Source organism: Echiichthys vipera (assembly GCF_963691815.1).
Source record: "Echiichthys vipera genome assembly, chromosome: 23".
NCBI classification, from domain to species: domain Eukaryota; kingdom Metazoa; phylum Chordata; class Actinopteri; order Perciformes; family Trachinidae; genus Echiichthys; species Echiichthys vipera.
Genome location: NC_139848.1, coordinates 141,885 through 159,701, shown reverse-complemented (window position 1 = coordinate 159,701; position 17,817 = coordinate 141,885). Strand labels below are relative to the sequence as shown.

At 52.7% G+C, this 17,817-nt stretch overlaps 2 protein-coding genes across 2 annotated transcripts in view; one reads left to right on the top strand and one right to left on the bottom strand.

The window, feature by feature from the left end:
- The window catches only part of ftcd (formimidoyltransferase cyclodeaminase), a gene marked incomplete at both ends in the record, with an annotated part of 7,868 nt that extends 5,431 nt beyond the window's left edge, over positions 1-2,437 (bottom strand). Inside the window, 4 exons of the mRNA XM_083938183.1 lie at positions 42-130; positions 210-338; positions 827-1,010; positions 2,384-2,437. Coding sequence (XP_083794309.1) covers positions 42-130; positions 210-338; positions 827-1,010; positions 2,384-2,437 — 456 coding nt within the window. The remainder of the gene's footprint in view (positions 1-41; positions 131-209; positions 339-826; positions 1,011-2,383) is intronic.
- A 2,917-nt stretch (positions 2,438-5,354) lies between these two features.
- On the top strand, positions 5,355-16,264 carry LOC310964693 (adhesion G-protein coupled receptor G7-like; the record flags this gene model as incomplete). Its single annotated transcript, XM_083937948.1, is given in 18 exon segments — positions 5,355-5,407; positions 5,848-6,119; positions 7,993-8,115; positions 8,393-8,410; positions 8,413-8,496; positions 10,296-10,405; positions 10,499-10,639; positions 10,748-10,836; positions 10,910-11,058; positions 13,498-13,611; positions 13,684-13,886; positions 14,023-14,175; positions 14,258-14,370; positions 14,442-14,776; positions 14,866-14,947; positions 15,032-15,190; positions 15,838-15,994; positions 16,064-16,264. Coding segments are annotated over 18 exon segments (2,556 nt in total).
- Between the last annotated feature and the right edge of the window lie 1,553 nt (positions 16,265-17,817).

Genomic DNA, 17,817 nt, shown 5'->3' with positions numbered 1-17,817 from the left:
TGCCTTGTTTTGGATGAAACAGGAAGTGGAGTGTGCGTCACCTTCTCCGGCAGAGCTTCGTACTCTCCGGCGCGGACGGACGGAAGATTCCTCCTCGCCTCGCTCCTCGCCGCCGCTCCGTAAAGAAACACTGCGAAGACACAACAGCTGTTAGACACGGCGCTAACGACGTCTACCGTCAGCGCGGCGTGGCGTTGGCGGCGTCTCACCGGGGACGTGCAGCATGTCGGCCAGCCTCTGTCCGAAGAGCTCGGCGCAGCGGACGCAGTCGTCCATGGAGACGTTCTGGACGGGGATGAAGGGACAGACGTCCAGAGCGCCGGTGCGAGGATGCTCCCCTGACCAGGAAACACACAACAGCTGTTAGCTCTGCGTTAGCATCCTGTTAGCTCTGAGTTAGCTTCCTGTTCAAAGCTCATCCTCCCTGAGGACTGGGGACCTAGTTTCCTGTTAGCTTCCTGTTAGCTCTGAGTTAGCATCCTGTTCAAAGCTCATCCTCCCTGAGGACTGGGGACCTAGTTTCCTGTTAGCTTCCTGTTAGCTCTGAGTTAGCATCCTGTTCAAAGCTCATCCTCCCTGAGGACTGGGGACCTAGCTTCCTGTTAGCATCCTGTTAGCTTCCTGTTAGCATCTTGTAAGCTTCCTGTTAGCATCTTGTTAGCTTCCTGTCAGCTTCCTGTTAGCCTCCCGTTAGCATCTTGTTAGCTTCCGGTTACCTTCCTGTTAGCATCTTGTTAGCTTCCTGTCAGCTTCCTGTTATCTTCCTGTTAGCTGAACTCATTTCCTGTGACGGCTGAGCGGCTCGTCCAATCAGAGCGCCCCTCACCTGAGTGCGAGCTCATGTCGATGAGGCTGAAGGCCTGGCGGGCGGCGTTGAGCGCTGCCTCCACCACGGCGTCCGGAGCGCCCACGAAGGTGTAGACGGTGCGGTTGGTGGACGCCCCCGGGTCCACGTCCAGCAGGCTGACGCCCGGCGTGCTGGAGATGGACGCGGCGATCGCATCGATCACCTGAGACACAACGCCACACGCCTGTGAGGTCACTTCCTGTTCGCCGTCATGAACTTACAAATACATTTTTAATGTTTCTATTTATTTATTTTAAATGTTTTTATTTATTTATTTTTATTTATTTAAATATGTTAAATGTATTTTTTTCTTTATCTTTTTTTTTTTTTAAGTATTTATTGAATTATTTTACTTTTAATTAAATTTGTTATTTTTTTATTTATTTAAATATGTTAAAAGTATTTATTTAATTTTTTTATTGTTTTGTTTTAAATGTACTTTATTTATTTTATTTTATTTATTTGTTTTTATGTATATATTTAATTATTTTATTTAAATATGTTAAATGTGTTTTATATTTTTTATTTGTTTAAATTTTATTTCCTTCAACATTTGTTTCTTTGTTTACTTTTGTTTTAATTTCTCTGATTTTATTTTTTATTTTATTTACTTTTGTCTTTGTTTTAAATGTTTTTATTTATTTTTCTTTCTTTATTAAAACTGTTAAAAATTAAAACATCAATTATTGATCAAATGTGACGCAAACAATGTTTTATTCTATTTATTTATTTTATTTGTGTTTGAATGTTTTGTTGTTTTTTTAATTTAATTAAATTTTTAGTTTTTTTAAATAACAAAAATATAAAAAAATACAGATGAATTAAAAAAACATGAAAAAGATGAAATGACTAAAGTAAATTAAATCGTTAAATCATATTTGTTCCATTTAAAAGCAAATTAATAATTCATATAAAAGAGTTTGTTGAATAAAAATAAACATTAATCTTCTCACTTTAATTATTTTATTTTATTGTTTCCTGTTTAAACTTCAGAGTTAATTCTTTATTTATCATTTTTATATTAAATTTATTTTAAAAAGATTCTTTTTTGACACAAAAGCAAATGAAAAATAATGAATTCACACAAAAACACAAACGTTTAAATAAAGAAAGTAAATTAAATATTTAACTCACGTTTGTTACATTTAAAATAATTAATTTAAATAAATTAATATAAAAAGCGTCAGACAGGAGAAAATGAACTAAATTAATTTATTATTGTTATTTAAATAAAAAGGTTTTTAAATGGATCAAAATAAATCAGAGACTTAAACAGAAATGTTATTACATTATTATACAGTAATGTGATTTAATGTGTTTTAATGTGATTTAATGTGTTTTTTAGATTTAGTTTGTTTGTTTATCTGTAAACAAACAAACAAAGAAACAAAGAAACAAACAAACAAACAAAGAAACAAACAAACAAACAAAGAAACAAAGAAACAAACAAACAAACAAACAAACAAAGAAACAAACAAACAAACAAAGAAACAGTTCAAATGAATAAAAGAAAAGAATTAAAGCGTAGAAACGAACCTCTTTGTTTCGACCTTCAGAGAAGTTTGGGACGCACTCCACGAGCCGAGCCATGACCAGGTCTGAGCCCGAGGGGGGCCGGGGCCAGGTCTGAGCCCGAGGGGGGCCGGGGCCAGGAGCAGGGAGGGCTGCACGTCCGTCACACATTAACTCTGAGTCAACAGGGTCCACAGGGTCCACAGGGTCCACCACAGGGTCCCCTCAGGGTCCCCTCAGGCCCGAGGGGAGCCGGGACCAGGAGCAGGGAGGGCTGCAGATCCGTCACACATTAACTCTGAGTCAACAGGGTCCACAGGGTCCACAGGGTCCACCACAGGGTCTACAGCGCCCCCTGAGCCCAGAGGGGGGCCGGGGATCAGGAGCAGGGCTGCAGATCCATCACACATTAACTCTGAGTCAACAACAAACCAACAGGGTCTATCTGTGTGTGTGTGTGTGTGTGTGTGTGTGTGTGTGTGTGTGTGTGTGTGTGTGTGTGTGTGTGTCTCTCTGTGTGTGTGTGTGTGTGTGTGTGTGTGTGTGTGTGTGTGTGTGTGTGTGTGTGTGACGAGTTAATCTGTGATGAAACAAACCAGGACCAGATTCTTTCAAACACAATAATTAACGAGCTGTTTTGTTTACAAAGACTTTTCCTCAAAGCAGATTCAGTCCAAAGCAACTGGACCAGGACCAGGACCAGGCTGAGACTGGACCAGGACCATGACCAGGACCAGGACCAGGACCAGGCTGAGACTGGACCAGGACCAGGACCAGGACCAGGCTGGGACTGGACCAGGACCAGGACCAGGACCAGGACCAGGCTGGGACTGGACCATGGCTAACCAGAGGAGGAGGTCTGAGACTCCACTTCTCTCCAGTTTACAATGCTGCCCTTTCATCCCTTCATCCAACCTCAAAGAACAACTGTTCACAGACGTCCTCCTGTGACTCCAACCACTGGACCAGGACCAGGACCAGGACCAGCACTAACCAAGTCCAGATCTACTTCCACCAACCACTGAACCAGGACCAGGACCAGGACCAGGACTAACCAAGTCCAGACCTACTTCCACCAACCACTGAACCAGGACCAGGACCAGGACCAGCACTAACCAAGTCCAGACCTACTTCCACCAACCACTGGACCAGGACCAGGACCAGGACCAGGACTAACCAAGTCCAGATCTACTTCCACCAACCACTGAACCAGGACCAGGACCAGGACTAACCAAGTCCAGACCTACTTCCACCAACCACTGAACCAGGACCAGGACCAGGACCAGCACTAACCAAGTCCAGACCTACTTCCACCAACCACTGGACCAGGACCAGGACCAGCACTAACCAAGTCCAGATCTACTTCCACCAACCACTGAACCAGGACCAGGACCAGGACCAGGACTAACCAAGTCCAGACCTACTTCCACCAACCACTGAACCAGGACCAGGACCAGGACCAGCACTAACCAAGTCCAGACCTACTTCCACCAACCACTGAACCAGGACCAGGACCAGGACCAGGACTAACCAAGTCCAGACCTACTTCCACCAACCACTGGACCAGGACCAGGACCAGGACCAGCACTAACCAAGTCCAGACCTACTTCCACCAACCACTGAACCAGGACCAGGACCAGGACCAGGACTAACCAAGTCCAGATCTACTTCCACCAACCACTGGACCAGGACCAGGACCAGCACTAACCAAGTCCAGATCTACTTCCACCAACCACTGAACCAGGACCAGGACCAGGACCAGGACTAACCAAGTCCAGACCTACTTCCACCAACCACTGAACCAGGACCAGGACCAGCACTAACCAAGTCCAGACCTACTTCCACCAACCACTGAACCAGGACCAGGACCAGGACCAGGACTAACCAAGTCCAGATCTACTTCCACCAACCACTGGACCAGGACCAGGACCAGCACTAACCAAGTCCAGATCTACTTCCACCAACCACTGGACCAGGACCAGCACTAACCAAGTCCAGACCTACTTCCACCAACCACTGGACCAGGACCAGCACTAACCAAGTCCAGACCTACTTCCACCAACCACTGGACCAGGACCAGCACTAACCAAGTCCAGACCTACTTCCACCAACCACTGAACCAGGACCAGCACTAACCAAGTCCAGACCTACTTCCACCAACCACTGAACCAGGACCAGGACCAGCACTAACCAAGTCCAGACCTACTTCCACCAACCACTGGACCAGGACCAGGACCAGCACTAACCAAGTCCAGATCTACTTCCACCAACCACTGAACCAGGACCAGGACCAGGACCAGGACTAACCAAGTCCAGACCTACTTCCACCAACCACTGAACCAGGACCAGGACCAGGACCAGGACTAACCAAGTCCAGACCTACTTCCACCAACCACTGAACCAGGACCAGGACCAGCACTAACCAAGTCAAGATCTACTTCCACCAACCACTGAACCAGGACCAGGACCAGGACCAGGACTAACCAAGTCCAGACCTACTTCCACCAACCACTGTCACTCTAACGACGGAGCACAAAGGGTTCCAGTGACATCATCAGCAGTCCCAGCCTGGTCCTGGTCCTGGCCCTGGTCCTGGTCCTGGTCCTGGTCCTGGCCCTGGCCCTGGTCCTGGCCCTGGCCCTGGTCCTGGTCCTGGTCCCTAAAACTCTCCCAGATTCAAAAGTCTTTGACCTTTATTCACCAGCAGCTGTTTTATGATCACACGTGAACTCTTTTGATCACACGTGAACTCTTTTATGATCACACGTGAACTCTTTTATGATCACACGTGAACTCTTTTGATCACACGTGAACTCTTTTATGATCACACGTGAACTCTTTTATGATCACACGTGAACTCTTTTATGATCACACGTGAACTCTTTTGATCACACGTGAACTCTTTTGATCACACGTGAACTCTTTTGATCACACGTGAACTCTTTTATGATCTTTATGATGTTTGAGATCCTTGTGATCACAGGGACACGGGGACATGAGCGCAGTGACCCGTGTGCGGCGGACGCCACAGCACGTTGAGGAGCGCCCGTGACCATGGAGTGCCTGTTCCTTTTGTGTCTGGGTGAGAAACCGCTGAGTCGGTGTTTCCTTTGTTTACAGCTGCGTGTGTCTAATAAGTGTATTAATGTGTGAAACACGACCCGGGCTGCTCAGGTCCGCCTGCTCTGGGCTTATTCAGATTATTATGAGTTAAAGGTACAGATTCATAACCAGGGTCGTCATGGAAACAAAGGGAATCCTCCTTCTGTGAGATGATTGGACGCAACACTGGAAACTGAACCAATCAAACGTCTGCGCTGCAACAACAAACTTGATCTCTGAGGAAATAATGAAATCAGTCCTGATGTGTTTACTCACAGCTGCTCATCTGGCCTCAACAACAACAACAACAACAACAACAACAACGACGACGAATGTCACGGACACAACCACCGGGGTCCCACCACCTGCTGATACGACCACTGCAGTCCGCTCTACTACGACTGTAGCTCCTCCCACTACTGTAGCTCCTCCTACGACTGTAGCTCCTCCCACTACGACTGTAGCCCCTTCTACGACTGTAGCTCCTCCCACTACGACTGTAGCTCCTCCCACTACGACTGTAGCCCCTCCTACGACTGTAGCTCCTCCCACTACGACTGTAGCCCCTTCTACGACTGTAGCTCCTCCCACTACGACTGTAGCTCCTCCCACTACGACTGTAGCCCCTTCTACGACTGTAGCTCCTCCCACTACTACTGTAGCTCCTCCCACTCCTTTACCCAATACTACTACTGTAGCTCCTCCCACTACTCCTTTACCCAATACTACTACTGTAGCCCCTCCCACTACTCCTTTACCCAATACTACTGCTGAAGCTCCTCCCACTACTCCTTTACCCACTACTACTGCTGAAGCTCCTCCCACTACTCCTTTACCCACTACTACTACTGAAGCTCCTCCCACTACTCCTTTACCCAATACTACTGCTGAAGCTCCTCCCACTACTCCTTTACCCACTACTACTGCTGAAGCTCCTCCCACTACTCCTTTACCCACTACTACTACTGAAGCTCCTCCCACTACTCCTTTACCCAATACTACTACTGTAGCTCCTCCTACTCCTTTACCCAATACTACTACTGTAGCTCCTCCCACTCCTTTACCCAATACTACTACTGTAGCTCCTCCCACTACTCCTTTACCCAATACTACTGCTGAAGCTCCTCCTACTCCTTTACCCAATACTACTACTGAAGCTCTTACTACTACTACTCCTTTACCCAATACTACTGCTGAAGCTCCTCCTACTACTACTCCTTTACCCAATACTACTACTGTAGCTCCTCCTACTACTCCTTTACCCAATACTACTACTGTAGCTCCTCCTACTACTCCTTTACCCAATACTACTACTGTAGCTCCTCCTACTACTCCTTTACCCAATACTACTACTGTAGCCCCTCCCACTACTCCTTTACCCACTACTACTACTGTAGCTCCTCCCACTCCTCCTTTACCCAATACTACTACTGTAGCTCCTCCCACTCCTCCTTTACCCAATACTACTGCTGAAGCTCCTCCCACTACTCCTTTACCCACTACTACTACTGAAGCTCCTCCCACTACTCCTTTACCCAATACTACTACTGTAGCTCCTCCTACTCCTTTACCCAATACTACTACTGTAGCTCCTCCCACTCCTTTACCCAATACTACTACTGTAGCTCCTCCCACTACTCCTTTACCCAATACTACTGCTGAAGCTCCTCCTACTCCTTTACCCAATACTACTACTGTAGCTCCTCCTACTACTACTCCTTTACCCAATACTACTACTGTAGCCCCTCCCACTACTCCTTTACCCACTACTACTACTGTAGCTCCTCCTACTACTACTCCTTTACCCAATACTACTACTGTAGCCCCTCCCACTACTCCTTTACCCACTACTACTACTGTAGCTCCTCCCACTCCTCCTTTACCCAATACTACTACTGTAGCTCCTCCCACTCCTCCTTTACCCAATACTACTGCTGAAGCTCCTCCCACTACTCCTTTACCCACTACTACTACTGAAGCTCCTCCCACTACTCCTTTACCCAATACTACTACTGTAGCTCCTCCTACTCCTTTACCCAATACTACTACTGTAGCTCCTCCCACTCCTTTACCCAATACTACTACTGTAGCTCCTCCCACTACTCCTTTACCCAATACTACTGCTGAAGCTCCTCCTACTCCTTTACCCAATACTACTACTGTAGCTCCTCCTACTACTACTCCTTTACCCAATACTACTACTGTAGCCCCTCCCACTACTCCTTTACCCACTACTACTACTGTAGCTCCTCCCACTCCTCCTTTACCCAATACTACTACTGTGACTCCTCCCACTCCTCCTTTACCCATTACTACTGTAGCTCCTCCCACTACTCCTTTACCCAATACTACTGTAGCTCCTCCTCCTACTGTAGCTCCTCCCACTACTCCTTTACCCAATACTACTACTGTAGCTCCTCCCACTACTGTAGCTCCTCCCACTACTCCTTTACCCAATACTACTGCTGAAGCTCTTACTACTACTCCTTTACCCAATACTACTACTGTAGCCCCTCCCACTTCTACTGTAGCTCCTCCCACTGCTCCTCCCACTGAAGCCCCTCCCCCTCCGGTGGTTTGTGATAACGGAGGAATGCCATTGGACGGCGCCTGCATCTGTCCTGACGAATGGACGGGAGAGACGTGTTCAGAGGGTACGACACCGCAGCGCCTCATTAAAGGGTCGTTCCACCCTGACTGAGTCCTTCAGGTTCTCACCTCCTCCCCCTTCTCCCCCTTCTCCACCTCCTCCCCCTTCTCCCCCTCCTCCCCCTTCTCCACCTCCTCCCCCTTCTCCACCTCCTCCCCCTTCTCCACCTTCTCCCCCTTCTCCACCTCCTCCCCCTTCTCCACCTCCTCCCCCTTCTCCCCCTCCTCCCCCTTCTCCACCTCCTCCCCCTTCTCCCCCTTCTCCACCTCCTCCACCCTCAGAAAACTTCTGTCCTTCCAAGAGTTGGACGGGTTCATGTTCCCGCGGACTCCCATTGGCTGGTTCGCTTATTCTGAGGAGGCGTGTCCAACGGGAACGGGCGGAGGTACGTTTCTACACCTTTACCTCCACCCCTCCATCACTTTACCCTCACCCCTCCATCACTTTACCCTCACCCCTCCATCACTTTACCTCCACCCCTCCATCACTTTACCCTCCACCCATCACTTTACCTCCATCACTTTACCTCCACCCCTCCATCACTTTACCCTCACCCCTCCATCACTTTACCTCCACCCCTCCATCACTTTACCCTCCACCCATCACTTTACCTCCACCTTTACCTCCACCCCTCCATCACTTTACCCTCCACCCATCACTTTACCTCCACCTTTACCTCCACCCCTCCATCACTTTACCTCCACCCCTCCATCACTTTACCTCCACCCCTCCATCACTTTACCCTCCACCCATCACTTTACCTCCACCTTTACCTCCACCCCTCCATCACTTTACCTCCACCCCTCCATCACTTTACCTCCACCCCTCCATCACTTTACCCTCCACCTTTACCTCCACCTTTACCTCCACCTTTACCTCCATCACTTTACCCTCCACCCATCACTTTACCTCCACCTTTACCTCCACCCCTCCATCACTTTACCTCCACCTTTACTCTCCACCCCTCCATCACTTTACCTCCACCTTTACCTCCACCTTTACCTCCACCCCTCCATCACTTTACCTCCACCTTTACCTCCACCCCTCCATCACTTTACCTCCACCCCTCCATCACTTTACCTCCACCCCTCCATCACTTTACCCTCCACCCCTCCATCACTTTACCTCCATCCCTCCATCACTTTACCTCCACCCCTCCATCACTTTACCCTCCATCACTTTACCCTCCACCCCTCCATCACTTTACCCTCCATCACTTTACCCTCCACCCCTCCATCACTTTACCTCCACCCCTCCATCACTTTACCCTCCACCCCTCCATCACTTTACCTCCACCCCTCCATCACTTTACCCTCCACCCCTCCATCACTTTACCTCCACCCCTCCATCACTTTACCTCCACCTTTACCCTCCACCCCTCCATCACTTTACCTCCATCCCTCCATCACTTTACCTCCACCCCTCCATCACTTTACCTCCATCCCTCCATCACTTTACCTCCACCCCTCCATCACTTTACCCTCCACCCCTCCATCACTTTACCTCCATCCCTCCATCACTTTACCTCCACCCCTCCATCACTTTACCCTCCACCCCTCCATCACTTTACCCTCCACCCCTCCATCACTTTACCTCCCCCCCTCCATCACTTTACCCTCCACCCCTCCATCACTTTACCTCCACCCCTCCATCACTTTACCCTCCACCCCTCCATCACTTTACCTCCATCCCTCCATCACTTTACCTCCACCCCTCCATCACTTTACCCTCCACCCCTCCATCACTTTACCCTCCACCCCTCCATCACTTTACCTCCCCCCCTCCATCACTTTACCCTCCATCCCTCCATCACTTTACCCTCCACCCCTCCATCACTTTACCTCCACCCCTCCATCACTTTACCTCCACCCCTCCATCACTTTACCTGCACCCCTCCATCACTTTACCTCCACCCCTCCATCACTTTACCTCCACCCCTCCATCACTTTACCTCCATCCCTCCATCACTTTACCTCCACCCCTCCATCACTTTACCTTCACCCCTCCATCACTTTACCTCCACCCCTCCATCACTTTACCTCCACCCCTCCATCACTTTACCCTCCACCCCTCCATCACTTTACCTCCACCCCTCCATCACTTTACCCCTCCATCACTTTACCTGCACCCCTCCATCACTTTACCTCCACCCCTCCATCACTTTACCCTCCATCCCTCCATCAGCTGGTAAACCCCGAGCCTCCACCCGATGTTCCTCCACCCACGGAGCGCCCAGTTTCCAGCGTCTGCGGCTGCTCCAGTGCGACCAGACGCTCAGCGACCTCCAACAGAACGTGAGAACCCGTCGTTCCCGTGTTTTTGACCACGTGACGGCGTCTTGTTTTGTTCTAAACTGCAGCTCCAGAGTAACGCGTCTCCTCTCTCAGCTCACCGGCACGCTGGATTTGGAGACGCTGGCGAGCAGCGCTCAGATTCTGACCTCCAAACCCGAAGAGCTGACGCCTGAGGACGTGACCGCGGCGGCTCAGATCGCCAACACGCTGCTGCTGTCTCCCAACGCCACCGAGGTAAACTCAACCCGCCCTGCAGGGGACGCCAAACCACAAGGCTGAGAAACAGAACGACAAAGCACGAGTAATAACAACCGCTGATGGACTCTTGTGTCTGTGCTGCAGAGCGTCAGAGTCGCGGCGGTCGCCACAGTCAGCCAGCTGCTGAACGCCAGCACGCCGGACGGCGGCGAGGAAAGCGACGCCACTCTCAGGTAGGAGCGCTTCCCTGTGGTTCAGGCTGTGGTTTCAGACCCACGGACGGTGCGTTTTCTGTCCTGTGCCCAGCCTGACGCTGACCCTGGAGCAGCTCTCCCTGAACCTCAGCCTCAGCACCAACGCCACCCACGCCAAAGTGGTGCAACCCAACCTGGTGGTGCAGTCGGCGCTGATCCCTGCAGAGGACACGCAGGGCGTCCAGTTCAGCGCCCTGTCAGGTGACCGTCGACCTCCCCGACTCACAGCTGAGCCTCAGATTTACTCACTTTACTCTGCAGCTTCCCTCAGATAAGAGAGGAAAGTAAACGCTTGATTAGAAGTGACCTTTGACCACGATCGACCCGTCAGGAGCTCGGCGCTTTGTTCTGGAGATAACGCGCTCGAGCTTCGACAGACATCAATGAGACCACTCAAACACAAACAGGAGCCACTGTGCAGCCGCAAAGACCTGCACCTGGACCCCAACATCCACTAATCTGACGTCTCAATCACGCCGTCACACGTCACGCCGTCACACGTCACACGTCACACGCACTGATGCCTGTTTTTGTTGTTTGAAATGTCCGCGCATGGTCCCTCCTTCTTTTTTCTACGTCCCAACAGGCGCACAGGAAATGACCTCAGAACCGCCGTAGGCCTCGTGCTCGTACACGTGCGCACGCTCGTGCTCGTACACGTGCAAACGTGCTTTACTAAAGCCCACCTCTCCCAAACGGGCCGTGGACGGCAAGCGTGCCGCTCCTAGACGTGGTACGGTTGCATCACACTGGTCAAAGGAACCAGACTTTAGCCGTGACACGTGCTGGGGCACGGGACGGAGGCACAGTGGGAGGGCGCCCTGAGAGGCTTAAGAGCCGGAGGCGAGTCACTCGCCCTCACGTCCGTCTGAATCCCTGTACAACCAAACGGTTTCCCGCTGTCGTACGTTAGAAAAACAGAACCTTCATAGATGGAAAAACTTTATCAAACGAACGCTAAACCGGCTCAGATGAACCCAGGTCACCGTGACCCTGTAACCGCTGTAAGCAGCCGACCACGCACACGTGTCCTGGACGTGCCCGACCACGCACGCGTGTCCTGGACGTGCCCGACCGACCGTGCCCTGGACGTGTCCCCGACCACACACGCGTGTCCTGGACGTGCCCGACCGACCGTGCGTGTCCTGGACGTGTCCCCGACCACACACGCGTGTCCTGGATGTGCCCGACCGCGCACACGTGTCCTGGACGTGCCCGACCGCGCACGCGTGTCCTGGACGTGCCCGACCGCGCACGCGTGTCCTGGACGTGCCCGACCGCGCACGCGTGTCCTGGACGTGCCCGACCACGCGTGCCTGTCCTGGACGTGCCCGACCACGTGTCCTGGACGTGCCCGACCACGTGTCCTGGACGTGCCCGACCACGTGTCCTGGACGTGCCCTGGTATTAAAACAGACAGGTTCTGAATCCTTCAGGAGGAGTTCCCCTTTGTTCTGAGAGACGTGTGAAACTTTATTGTTTTATAACAAACAGGAAGTGCTTATTTTTTATGTCCGGCTTCTTTAGAGTCTAGAGTTCAGCTGAGGTGGATTCATCTTTATGGTTTTATGGTTTTTATTCTGATCACTGGGACGTCTTTATCGTCTGCATGTGTTCCACTGAGCAGCTTTTAAAGACCTGCGTCTGCACGGCGCCCTCTGGGGACCGGGGTCATGATGACAGGAGAACACAAAGGCACCGTGTTCGACCCTCAGATTCACCAACGCTGGACTCCCTGGGACTGAAAACGTCCCCGAGGCAACTTCAGGCCAAAGCACCTGGACCTGGTGCTCTGTCAGGAAGACGGACCAGGACCAGGACCAGGACCAGGCTGGGACTGGACCAGGACCAGGACCAGGCTGTAACTGGACCAGGACCAGGCTGGGACTGGACCAGGACCAGGACCAGGCTGTAACTGGACCAGGACCAGGACCAGGCTGTAACTGGACCAGGACCAGGACCAGGCTGTAACTGGACCAGGACCAGGCTGGGACTGAACCAGGACCAGGACCAGGACCAGGACCAGGCTGGGACTGAACCAGGACCAGGCTTGGACTGAACCAGGACCAGGACCAGGCTGGGACTGAACCAGGACCAGGCTGGGACTGAACCAGGACCAGCCTGGGACTGAACCAACCAGGTCCAGGACCAGACTGGGACTGAACCAGGTCCAGGTCCTGGTCCTGGTCCTGGTCCTGGTCAGATGCGTTCATGAACTGCTGAAGCCTCTTGGATCAGAGGTGAAACGTCTCCCTGACACAGAACCAGGACCAGGACCAGGCTGGGACTGGACCTGGTCCTGGTCCTGGACCTGGTCCTGGTCCTGGTCTCAGATACGTTCATGAACTGCTGAAGCCTCTTGGATCAGAGGTGAAACGTCTTCCTGACACAGAACCAGGTCCAGTTGCTCTGAGGACGTTTTAAAGGTCGTTTTTTGGGCGGCGAGTTGGAACAAACGTCCAAGACTCAGTTCGAAATCACAGAGAAGGCGTTCAAACCCGGGTACTCACGTGACGTGGCGTCGGCTGGATGTGGGCGCCAACGGGAGCCTGAAAGACACAAAAACAACATTTAAACCAAAACCAAACAAACACAGAGCGTCTCATGACATCACTAACAGCTGTTTCCCGGTGCGTTCAGGGACGTCAGGAAGTTTCATCGCCGACCGCATTCAGCTGAACACCAACACGTCGACAGTCGTGGTGGAAAACGGGTTCGTCGCCGACGCCGTGATCTACGTGCGGTTCCCTGCAGGTGAGTGACGTTCAGAAATGTGATTTCAGAATAAAACGTCCTGAAGTTTCACGTGTTTGTGTCGTGAAACAGACGCCAGCGGGCGCCTGAAGCCGGCCAACGTCTCCAGCGTCTCCAACGTCTCGCTGGGTTTCGTCCTCTACCAGAACGACCGTTTCTTCAGGTCCCGGCGCTACAGACGGCGCCGGGCCACCGTCAGGGTCCTGTCGGCGAGCGTCCGGGGTCAGGGATGCAGCGTGGAGCCGCAACACGTGGAGATGCTGTTCAGACCGACGGTCAGAAAACACCTGACCGTTAAAATCTGTTTAAGGGTCTAAACTGATGTTTTAATGGTCGTTGACGTGGCGGCGGCGGTCGTCACACCTGCGTCTTTAGAGGAACGCGTCAGTGACGGTGTCGTGTCCGTCTCAGGTGTTGGACGGGACGTCTCTGTTCGACTTCGCCTGCGTGTCCTGGAGCTTCAGCGCGGACGACTGGAGCTCCTCCGGCTGCTGGAAGGGAAACGCCAGCGACGGGCTCCTGGCGTGCGTCTGCAACCACACGACCAACTTCGCCGCTCTCTGGGTGAGAAACGCCGACACACACAGTTTCACAGACGACAAACGCAGAGACAGGAAGTTTAAAGGTTCTCGTGTTTGTGTTTCAGTCGTTCAGAGAGAATTACGAGTACGCCGCCGCCCTGGACGCCATTTCTGTCGCTGGACTTTCTGTTTCCATTCTGGGTTTGGTCGTCACCATAATTCACCACCTCAGAGACAAGTAAGACCTTTATTTTGAAATGTTACGACTTCTGTTTTGGACTTTATTCTGAAAATCCGTCTGTACTGCAGCTTTAAGAGCTACAGGAACTCCCAGAATGCTTTGCTGAGCATCTGCGTCAGCCTGCTGGCGTTCATCGTCACCTTCCTCTCCGGAGTCGGGAACAGCCGCCGGGACGCCGGCCCCGTGGAGGTCGACACCCAAACCAACGCCGTCCTGGAGTCCGAGGAACACGTGGAGCCAGACGCGGGCTCGTGTTCGGCGGTGGCGGCACTGCTGCACTACTTCCTGTTAGCCACCTTCACGTGGAACGGCGTGTACGGCACTCAGCTGGTGCTGCTGGTGCGGCCCATGAGACGCAACCTGCCGCCGTACTGGGCGCCGCTCAGCGTGGCCGTGGGCTGGGGTACGGGCCGACGGGGACGGGCCGACGGGGACGCCTTCAAAACAAGTTTAACGTTTACATTTAAACACTAACTTCCTGTTTCCTGTCAGGAGTCCCGGCTGTCGTCATGGCGATCACACTGGGCGCCACCTACAGCGTGGACAACCCTCTGGGATACAGACAGGAGGAATTGTGGGTCCATCAGCACCGTCAACAACAACAACATGACGATGACGTTTGTTGTTGTTTGTTTACGTTGTTTGTTGTTTGTTGCAGCTGCTGGCTCGCAGCTCTGGATAAATCCAAACGCTTCGACTTCAGGAAGCCGATGTTTTGGGGTTTCCTGCTTCCAGTCGGCGTGATTCTGATCTACAACGGCGTTCTGCTGGTTCTGGTCTCGCTGACCACCTGCAGGACCGACTCCGCCCTCAACAGGTAACACTTCCTCTTGCCCCGCCCCCTCAGGTATCACGTCATCCTGGCCACACCCCGTCATGAAACACTACCTCCTGGCTCCGCCCCCCTCAGGTAACACGTCCTCCTGATCCCGCCCCCTCAGGTAACACGTCCTCCTGATCCCCCCCCTCAGGTAACACGTCCTCCTGATCCCCCCCTCAGGTAACACGTCCTCCTGATCCCCCCCCCCTCAGGTAACACGTCCTCCTGATCCCGCCCCCTCAGGTAACACGTCCTCCTGGCCCCGCCCCCTCAGGTAACACGTCCTCCTGATCCCCCCCCTCAGGTAACACGTCCTCCTGATCCCCCCCCTCAGGTAACACGTCCTCCTGGCCCCGCCCTCCTCAGGTAACACTTCCTCCTGATCCCGCCCCCTCAGGTAACACGTCCTCCTGATCCCCCCCCTCAGGTAACACGTCCTCCTGATCCCGCCCCCCCAGATAACACATCCTCCTGGCCCCGCCCCCTCAGGTAACACGTCCTCCTGATCCCCCCCCCCTCAGGTAACACGTCCTCCTGGCCCCGCCCCCTCAGGTAACACTTCCTCTTGCCCCCGCCCCCTCAGGTAACACGTCCTCCTGGCCCCGCCCCCTCAGGTAACCTCAGTGATGTTTCTGTGGGTTCAGGACCGACCCGTGGTCCCTGTGGAGGAGGCTCCTGCCCAGTCTCTCCCTGGCCCTGCTGCTGGGTCTGTCCTGGTCTCTGGGGTACCTGGTCCTGGTCACCACGGGTCCATCTCACCTGGCGTTCAGCGTCCTCTTCTGCGTCTGTACGACCACACAGGTGCGTCTCTCTCTCGCTTCACAGAATAAAAGGACAAACACAGGTGAACCTGGTCCTCGTGTCCCTCAGGGGGTCCAGATCTTCGTCCTCTTCACGGCCAGAACGCCGTCCTTCAGAGCCGCCGTGTCCCGGTCTGTGTCCCGGTCCGTCGCCTACGTCTCAGGCATCAGCATCCCGCTCAGAGAGTCCAGCTACCGTCTGCAGAAGAGCGCCGGGCAGAGCAGCGCCGGGGCGAGCAGCGCCGAGTCCTACAGGGACCTGAGGGACTGACGCCGACGTTTGACTTTTCTATATTTCACTGTAAATGATGTTTAAATGATGTTTAAATGGTTTTATATGATGTTTAAATGGTTTTTAATGATGTTTAAATGGTTTTTAATGATGTTTAAATGGTTTTTAATGATGTTTAAATGGTTTAAAATGATGTTTAAATGGTTTTAAATGTTCATAAATGTCCCAAACTATTATTTGAGTCACCTAACCTGGAGACTGTGGGAGGAAAACCAGCGTTTTACTGGTGTTAGAGGTGAAACTGGGCCCAGACGGACCCGGTTCTGATGGTTCTCTGTGGTTCCATCAGACTGTAACGGGGGCCGAGAGCCACTGGGGGGCGTCCAGACTCCACGCACAGATCTGGGTCCCTGAAACATCTCGAACCTGGTCTGTGTTTGTCAAACAGGACCAGAGAACCACGTGAGACTCAGGCGTGGAGGCGTGGAGGCGTGGAGGCGTGGAGGCGTGGAGGCGTGGAGGCGTGGGGGCGTGGAGGCGTGGCAGTGTGGAGGCGTGGAGGCGTGGCAGTGTGGCGGCCGGCGCCCCACAGCACCTGGAGACGCCTTAAAAACGCCAACGCACCTGAAACTCCACCGTGACGGCGTGACCCCAAAGAGACAGACGGCGTGTCAGGAGTTCGGGTCAGTTGGACGTGATTGGACGCTGGTTCCGTCTTCAGGAAGTCGATGCGTCTCTTTGATGCTCCGGCGCCGCAGCGGAGGCGCTTACGGGCCCGGTCCTGGCGTCTAGCGAGGGGAAAAGTCCTTGTTCTGCCGAGTCAGGGAGAACCCCCCGCCACAAATCATCCGGCGGCGTCCTAAACACGGGGCGTTACCGCGGCAACGGCAGGGAAATAAAGTCTGCGGGGAGATTCTCTGGTTCTGATCCGAGGGGCAGATGTGGGGGGTTTCCTGTTCCCTGGCTCTTGGTCCTGGATCCGGGCCCGTTGAGGACTCTGAGGGACCCCCCTGACTCACAGACCCAAACAGAACCAGCTGCAGGAGATCCAGAACCCCCCAGAACCCCCCAGAACCTGCACCAGAACCCCCCAGAACCTGCACCAGAACCTGCACCAGAACCTGCACCAGAACCACAGAGCTGCTTTCACCGGACTCTACGCCGGTCAGTGACATCACAGGTGACATCACAGGTGACATCACAGGTGACGGGTTCTGGTGAGTCCCACGTGAACCACAGAAGTGGAGGTTCTGGACTTCAGCCCCAGAACCGGTCCAACAAACGCAGAGTGAAAGAGAACCAGTTTAGCCCACTCTGTGTGTGTGTGTGTGCGTGTGTGTGTGTGTGTGTGTGTGTGTGTGCGTGTGTGCGTGTGTGCGTGTGTGCGTGTGTGCGTGTGTGCGTGTGTGCGTGTGCGTGTGCGTGTGCGTGTGCGTGTGCGTGTGTGTTGTTCATTAAAGAAGAGTAAACAAACATAAGGGTCAGATCTCGTTACTCAACATGAAGCAGCAGTGGCCTCGCGCCCTCGGCTGCAGGGCGCTGTGTTCGCTCTGCGGGGGGGCGGGTGACGGGGGGACGGGGGGGCGGGTGAC